Source organism: Charadrius vociferus, unplaced genomic scaffold, assembly GCF_000708025.1.
Source record: "Charadrius vociferus isolate BGI_N301 unplaced genomic scaffold, ASM70802v2 scaffold126, whole genome shotgun sequence".
NCBI lineage: Eukaryota > Metazoa > Chordata > Aves > Charadriiformes > Charadriidae > Charadrius > Charadrius vociferus.
Genome location: NW_009648894.1, coordinates 1,333,206 through 1,342,002, shown reverse-complemented (window position 1 = coordinate 1,342,002; position 8,797 = coordinate 1,333,206). Strand labels below are relative to the sequence as shown.

Genomic DNA, 8,797 nt, shown 5'->3' with positions numbered 1-8,797 from the left:
AGACCAAACCTCTAACTCTCCCACTGCGATGCATTCTCATCATTTTATTATGCCTTTGCTATAAAACACCATGGTAAAAGCAAAGGGGGAGTTTTGTGGATTATTAACAGCCCTACCACTGCCTGAACTTGCTGGCATTGACTCCACTACTTCAAACACACCCAAACCAGCCTTACAGGTCAACGCAACCACCCAACCTTATAGGTATGAAGTACAGGGAATAAGGAAATAGGACTAAGTGTATATAGATTTTAACAGTTTAGGTGTATGAGTCTGTAAACCGAAGGGTTCATGACCTACTCACCAGATGATGGAGGCGTTGATTTTCTGGAACTAGGAACGATGTCACCCAAACTGGATGAAGAGTTTCCTCCTGATTTACTGGAGTAAAGCAACAAATATGTTTGAAGTTTCATAGCTTTCTCAGTATTTATTCTAGCTTATTTATTACCTGACTTCTAAATGAGCTACTAGTCAAGAGACAAACGGTATTTCTGGCAGGGGCATAAAATATATACATCTTATGCAAAATGGGTGTACATATTGAGGAACTGCAAACATCAGTCTTGCTCCTTGTTCTGCTCTGCAACTTCATTCTGCTGCATATCCTCTCACTACCTCATGATCTTAATGCAACCCAATTATTAATACAGCTACTGATATATAATTATTAATATTACTGCTCATTACTAAGACTAACTCTTAAGACAGTGAGCATATCTGTTTCCTTTAACAAAGGAGGTATTGATAGCTCCCTGATGAAAATGATAGTGTGTTTGCCTAACATCTTTTCAATTTAATTCAAGTACGAATTCTTTTGCTGTCTCAATACAAGGTAGCACTTAAGAAACAAAAGTCTCTCAAACGAAGACAAAGCAGTCTAGGGTTTTGTCAAGTTCTGCTTTGTGAAACCTATTCAAGTTGTGAAAATTAAACAATGTTTTAGTCATTTTATTTCAGTTACTGTAACGAGAAAAGCGCTGAGAAAAGTGTAAGAAAGGCTATTCCACTCTTGAAATAATTCATGTGATAGTACTAGTTTCCACTTTCTCCATCTTAAAGTATTAATAAGCACTAAGTAAATGCATTTGTGGTGTAGGACAGTGTTCTCTCCAGTGAAAAGTTCTGGAGAATGGAAGCCTTTACAATTTGGAAAGGGGTGGAATCACAGGGTCAGATTTGGCTGTATCAGAAGTGTCACGAGAGGCATAAGGAACCTGACGTCCTCCTGCTGAGGACAGCACACTCATAGCAAAGGCATTTCACAGCTGGCGAATGCAGCTGAGCACTGCAGCATCCTGATCTCCTCCTAGCGTAGACATGCTCTTCAGGCACTGCTGCCCTTCCTATTGAAACAGGAAAGCCTTTCTGGCTTCCCAAATGTTTCCCAGCTGTTTTCTCAATTCCAGGTCTATCCCACTCAGACATACTGGAAATATTTGTTTCCTACGTACCCAAAGGGAAGCAAGTGGCACTTGCTTCCCCATGTCTTAATGTTTACTGGAAAACTACTTTATTAAGAGTTCTATAGTAAAGATGACACGACCATCTTGTAGTATTCTTCAATACATTTAGATACCAACTATTTTTATGCAATGATGGCTGCAGCCAGAGACAACAGATGACTTAACATGAAACTTCCATCATAAAATGCAGTAACCTTAAAAGCTATAGTTGTAGGCTATGAATTTGACAAGACCAAACTAATAGGCACTAGCTAACAGGGCTAACTAATAAGCACTAGCTTCAGCTTGAAAATAAATTCACCTTAATATTCTCTGTAATTTCTAAAATCAGCTTTAAAAGTGTTTAGAAACTGCAAGATCATGAAAACAAGTAACAAATGCTAAAGTATTTAGGGAGATCGATTTGTAAGTCAAAAATTGTACTGGCATGTAGTAAATGTACTCATTACAACGTATATTTGCAAATATTTTATGAAAATAAAATGTAATAATAGCCATTGGAGGCAACCACAGACCACCAATCTAAATATCTACTTTATCTCTCAAATGGCAATGACATAAACTATATAAATAAATATTACTTCCTTCATTGATTCAAAATGTTTGTAGCTGCCAATTACAATAATTAAACAGAACTATAGCACACACAGCATTAATTTCCAAGTTGTGTCATAGTCAATGCTACTATTTTAATGATCTGTTGTTATTACCTGGAGTAGAATTTTCCTTGTTTTGCCTTTTGTTCGTGCTGCAGCCTCATGTTTTCTAGTTTGACTGGGCTTGGTATGAATCCTATTTCACAGCCTTCTTTTACCAACCGTCCTATCCACCAGTCATTATTAAATTTCTACAAATTAAAAAAAAAAAAAAAAGTCATGTACTAAGAAATTACTGTATTTGGGATCATTTTGTTATTATTTTTAACTTGCAGCTAAGTCATTTTACATAATTCTTCCCTGCAGTTAATCACTGTACTATGTTATTAGGGCAATGAAGAATTGTGGTAATATTCAGAAATACATTAAAATAATTATACCTTGGCAAATTATTAAAATGCTACAGTACTTAAGCAGAAACCTTCTTTCATAGACTTCATGATTCTCCCCGGCTGTTATTTCCACCCATTTCACCATCTTTTTTTTTTTTTTTCTGCTTTGCAGTCTTTTTCCCTCATACATGAGAGCTGCTTTTGTTCTCCCTTCATGTTTCTCCTTGGTGGACACCAGAGATTTGTTCTGATCTGCTCCTACCCACTGCAACGTTTTTTACAGCTCTGTAATAATCTACTTTTCTTATTCTATTATATTCAGTTCTCTATTTAAAATAAAAAATACTACTTCTCAAACTCCCCCGCTTCTCTGAACTCACTAAAATCTTCTGATATATGACTACATTCCGCTGCTTATATATGCTCTACTGCATACAGCTCATGTGATCTGCATAATAAACATACTATGATAGATCCACAAGGAACGGATACCTTGGATAACTAAAAAACCCTTAAAATTATACAAATGCACAAGACAGTCCAATTAACTGAATTTCTGCTATATGAAATATGAGATAATGACTACTCTAATTTAATAATATTTATTCATACACACACGGAGGGGGTTGGTTTGTTTGTTTTGCAGAGGTCTATTGAGCAGAACTATTTGCTTTTTCCTTTATTATTTATTCACCATTTTGGATGAGAATAGGTCACTGTTATTTACAGCCCCACACACAATACTCTACGAGTTTCATGGGAATAACTACTGTCAAATATGAATTTTGGATAATTTGGATTATTTATGAAACTCAGATTTCTGAGTGGGAAGAGAAGCTGCCTTCTTGAATCTGGACCTATGAATGTAGATATTATAGTGCATGTTTAATTATTTAATAAGTAGCTTTAACAAGTGTACAGTTAGGAGTAAAATGTGTGGGCTCCCATAAAAAGGAATTAATTTCAACGAGAGTACAACATTGGTGGATCAATGATACACAACCTAATTGCAGTATTATCTTTCATTTTGGTTACTATAGAAATGTTGTGATGCTTGAAACCAACTTTAAGATATTTAGCTAACAAAACAAAGATTAAAATAAATGCGCTATTGAGCTCATAAAATACAAGGTGATCTATAACATCCGTCCAATGAGATGCCTTTATGAGGAAGAATACTAACATTTAATAGGGCGCTAATCTGGAAGAGCAGTTTCTCAAAGTTGATTTAGACCAAAATGTATTATTAAAATCACAGCCTTTCATTGCAAAACGCTAACTAAAGATGTGCATGTGCATTTAAAATATGTTGGAGGAAGGCAATAGCAATTGGGTCAATGGAGGTTGCCATTATATGGATCTGCTCTATGGTATACATGAAGTCTGCAGAGGGAGTACCATTAAATTGGTAAAAGGAAGAGACAGACTATTTAAAAGCACCATTAAATAAGAATCTGAGCAGCCACTACTTTTTTATGCTGTCCTACAGAATACAGCACACTACTACGCAACAACATTAATTTTATTATAATTGATAGAAATGCTAAATGCATAGGAATTTTTTCTTCATACAAAAATAAAACCATGTGGAATTCATTCCTGCAAAGTCTCAAGCCTAAATGCTGTGTCAGTATATGAAATGGAGGATAATACTTTTATAAGTAAATGAACCCACACATAATACTTTCTAACTCTAAAAAGCAATAGTGGAAGTCTTGGTAGCAAGGTGTCCAGCTCTCAAGGTGCTGGCTGGGGTGAGTGATTCTCTGTAATTCACCTGTGGCTGGAGTGCCAAGGGAAACACAAATATGAATTAAATGCAAAGCAGAATTATGGCCATGCAGTAAAGCCTCAAAAGATTCAGGAGTGACTATGATGCAGCACATATTTCTTCACACAGGAAGGAATCCTTCATCTTTATATGTACTGAGTTTTAATGAATGTAACCTAATAATGAAAATAAATTTCCCTCATACTCAATCACCACAACACTTTTCACCATTGCCCAGGTACATTTTGAACTGAGGTTCTCGTTTGAGCCCTCTCAGCAGCAGAAATTGAACACTCCTTGCAGACAAGAAGAGGACAGTATTGATCCAACATGACATTAACTATGCAGGCAAAAATCATTGGAGACTAGTTTTCTCTATTTCTAGCAACCGGTTAGGCATAAAATATAAAAGCAACACTGCATTTCGTAGTCATTTATGGGGTTTTTTACTTTTCATCTGCATAAATAAAGTTTGGACATTTCAGTTCTCCCAGCATTAACTATACATAGCACCAAAATTACTGAAGGAGTGATATCTGGTGGGATACAGAGGCCTGGAGAGCAAGCAGGGAACAGCCACGGAAGATGGAGGGGGAGGATGCGATAGTGCAGGGAAGGGCTGATGCTCGGGGCACCCTCCTGAAGAGGTTCAATGTGCCCAGACACCACAGCCACTGCCAAACACAGGACCAGAGTCTCCAAGTCCAAGTCTGAGTCCTTGCAGGTCTCTTCCCACCTCTTCATCCCAGTGGCGTTCCTGGCCCAGGCACAGGATCCCTTCCTGCATGAAGATCCCTTTCCAGCTCTGCTCTGGCTCTGCTAGAGAGTCAACTTTCCTTGACTGCTTAGAGAGAAAACCAGGTATTTTTAAAGGCAATTAGTGCAGAGTGCCTCTTCTATTACACCTGAACCTGCAAGAACATTTCAATCAGTTTTTCCATTCCTCGGTGCCACAGGCAGCCACAGACAATATAACAACTCAGCCAAGCTAAGCTTCCTTTCAAGGCATTTCTGGAAATCCAGAAGAGTTCAGGAAACTTTTTCTTCCTCATTTTCTCCCATGCATATTTACATCTGAGTCTAAGTTGTGCTGTGAGGAAAAAAGGATAAATCATAACAGAAAATCTGCTAACACTGTGTTTCTGGTTCATATGGAAACAGGGGGAAGACGTGATGCGAAGTCGGAGATTACCAGCTCATTCAAAATGCAGATGGAATAGATGACTATACAAAATCATTTAATCTAACCAAATTGAGCCATATTTTCCAGTGGTCCCAGACTCACTGGAGAATGCTGATGACTTTCTTTTGGCAGGACTCTGTGCCTGCTCATGTCTACTTTTGTCACAAGACAGAGCAGAGCAATTCTTTTGTGCTACCATCAGACAGAAAACGTATTTCCTTCGCTATATACAGTCTGAATACAAGTTATCCCATTTTTGTGTGTTTAATACATATGGAAAATGATGATCATTAATCATCAGTATGAAAGCAATAAGCGTCCATTTCTTGTGTTTCCTCAGTCTCTGTCCACCTGTATTTCTACCTGTGCATGAGGAATGTTTCTTGCTTCTTCAAAGCACCTGCATTAGCAGAATCATTGTACATCATCAATCACAACTACTGAGGGATTTTTTGATAATCTAAAATGGGGCAAAGATATAATTTCAAATGCATGGCTACATTGCTCTCATCCATAAGCTTTCTAGTGCTTCTGCTACAAATTTCCATTTCCAGACGGACCATTTTGTGACAAAACACAATGGAATATGACCAGAAGCTGGAAAATCTCGTAAAATGAGGGAATCATTCAGAAAGGAGCAGCGGGCTGCTATGGAGGGCCTGTATGGGAAAGTTATCAAGTTATTTGCTTTGGACTGTCTTGCAAGGAGCAGAGAAAGAAAACAACTGTAGGTGTTTGAAACTGCAAAAAAATAAAATTTTCAAAGCCAAACTACAGGAAAATAAAACCAATGCAGCAAACGCAAAGCACCTTTTTTGGCAGTTGCTATGTGCATCTTGAAACATCACGTCAGTTCTTCAGTATGTAACCATTAACAAAATATTGTCTGTGCCAAGGAGGTAACTTCAGTGAGCAAAAGGAGATCTGAGAATTTTGGGGTTAATTGAGATTCAGTCACACAAATAAAAGAGAATCAACCCTTGGCTGCTGAACCACAACGAACCCTCAGAGTACTAGAATGGTAAAACCTACAAATGTATTATTGAATATGCAGATGTAGATTTTTAAAGCTCTAAGTAAGTGACTTTCACTAGAGAAGAAAAGCACTTGCTTTCTAAACTTCATTAATTTTATTGTAAGGAATTTTTGCCATTGTTTTTATAAGAATAGCATTTCAAAGAATATTCAGTTCCTTATACACAGTTACCTTATTAATTTAACATTTGCATAGTGCTTTGACAATGTGAAGCGTCATCTTAATGTTAAGAAATAGTAGCACTATTGCTCAAATAGATCCTTAAAGACAGATTCAATTACTTCTCTAGTTTTACTTACTTCTTTAACATGAAGAAAATCTTTAGCCTCAAATGAGATGGCCATGCCTGGGACTGGAACATCGTCATCGTGAGCTGCACTGTACCCAACATTTGTCCGAACCGCAAATGCAACAGGTTTTGTCTGCAAAACAAAAGAAAAACAGCATGGAGATTTCCCTCCCAAACATGTACATATGTACAAACATATTACACAGAGGATGACTTTTGTAAGTTATCTCTTTAAAATCGTAAAAATTGCAGAGAACTCTCAAAGCATCCATGTAAAACATCACGAAGCATCATGTTTACTTACCTCAGTTATTTCATATCAAAACATTTGACAGAATACAAGATTTTTTCGAGCTACAGTGCTCTGAATTCATTTGGGATAAGTGAAATCAGTAATTTGAAACCATAAACCAGTTGGCAATCCATATACTATGCTCAGCTTGCAGTTCTGCTGCTGCACTTGCCCAGAACTATGGAGGAGCACGTCCCAGCCCCCAAGTAGTCTCCAGGGAAATGACACATTAGGAGAAGAGGTGCCCACAGCTGCCAGTGACCCCTAAGCAAGACACTGCAGAGCCCTTCTGAGAGCACAGTAGTGTGCCCTCAGATTGTCAGGTCATCACCAAATACCAGCTACAGAGAGATTTCCTGGTTCCCATAATTCATACTACAACCTACACTGGTAGCTGATATCGGTGAGTTACAGGATTTTCACAAATTTTATGTTCAAGAAGCAGCTGCAGGAAGAGTCAGTGGACCCCCTGGCCCAACAGCCACCCTCCAGCTTTCTGCACAGCTTCTCCTTCCAAGCCCCACCAGTGCTGAACACCTTTCTGCACAAGTACGGTTAAGCAGGTTGTAAAAGTTGCCATCCAGCTCAGCCCAGCTTATAGCTATAGAGGCCTTCCTCTTCTCAGAGGTACAACCAGAATACCAGAGAACGACTTTTATTCTGGTTTATTCCACATCAGACAACACCTTGAGCTTGCTCTCCCAACAGAGGATATCATATAGTGTCCTGGGGACCCACCATTGTCCTACCCTAGGTGAGACTTTTAGCCCACCCCAAAATACTCCACACTGCTCTTATGATCTAGTCTGAAGCCCCTATACATTATTGCTGGTAAAATATTTTTGAAGACATGAACGAAGTCTCAGAGGTGCTCAGGAGTAATTGAGGAAGATGTGACATAACTTTTCATCTTAAAATATACTAGAACTTCTACCTGAAAACAATTTCAGCTTTATTAGTTGGTATCCATCATCACTTCGGCTTGGCTAAAAAATAGGGTATTTTTCTGAGATGACAAGCAGAAAAAATATATCTCATTTCCTACATAAGGAATTGCTTCCATTTATTCTTGAAAAAGAGGATATGAAAATGCATCCCCTACTTCACGACAGCAAACCCTAATACCTAAAACCAAAAATCATGCTATATTTTTCTGATGACCAAAAATGCCTGCCTGCTCCACCCAGGATTACTCTGACAACTTGCATAGTGCTAGAGGACAGAATTCTGCCACGTTAAAATCATAGAATCATAGAATGGTTTAGGTTGGAAAGGACCTTGAAGATCATCAAGTTCCAACCTCCCTGCCATGGGCAGGAACACCTCCCACTAGACCAGGTTGCCCAAAGCCACGTCCAGCCTGGCCTTGAACACTTCCAGGGATGGGGCCTCAACAACCTCTCTGGGCAATCTATTCCAGTGCCTCACCTCCCTCAAAGTGAAAAATTTCTTCCTAATGTTTAATCTAAACCTGCCCTCTTCCAGTTTAAAGCCATTCCCCCTCGTCCTATCACTACATGACCTAGTAAAAAGTCCTTCCCCAGCTCTTCTGTAGGCCCCCTTTAGGTACTGGAAGGCAGCTACCAGATCTCCCCAGAGCCTTGTCTTCTCCAGGCTGAACACCACCAACTCTCTCAGCCTCTCCTCATAGGAGAGGTGCTTCAGCCTTCGGATCATCCTTGTGGCTCTCCTCTGGACACGCTCCAGCAGGTCCAAGTCTTTCTTATGTTGGGGACTCCAGAGCTGGATGCAGTACTCCAGGTGGGGTCTCA

General features: G+C 38.9%; 1 protein-coding gene across 3 annotated transcripts in view; it reads right to left on the bottom strand.

Annotated features, from left to right (window-relative positions):
- Positions 1-8,797, bottom strand: part of CACNB2 (calcium channel, voltage-dependent, beta 2 subunit) — a 92,944-nt gene that overhangs the window by 36,858 nt on the left and 47,289 nt on the right. For all 3 annotated transcript variants that reach the window (XM_009887125.1, XM_009887126.1, XM_009887127.1), the window contains exons 3-5: positions 6,744-6,866; positions 2,177-2,313; positions 305-381 (exon numbers count right to left, since the gene is read on the bottom strand). In XM_009887125.1, coding sequence (XP_009885427.1) covers positions 305-381; positions 2,177-2,313; positions 6,744-6,866 — 337 coding nt within the window. The remainder of the gene's footprint in view (positions 1-304; positions 382-2,176; positions 2,314-6,743; positions 6,867-8,797) is intronic.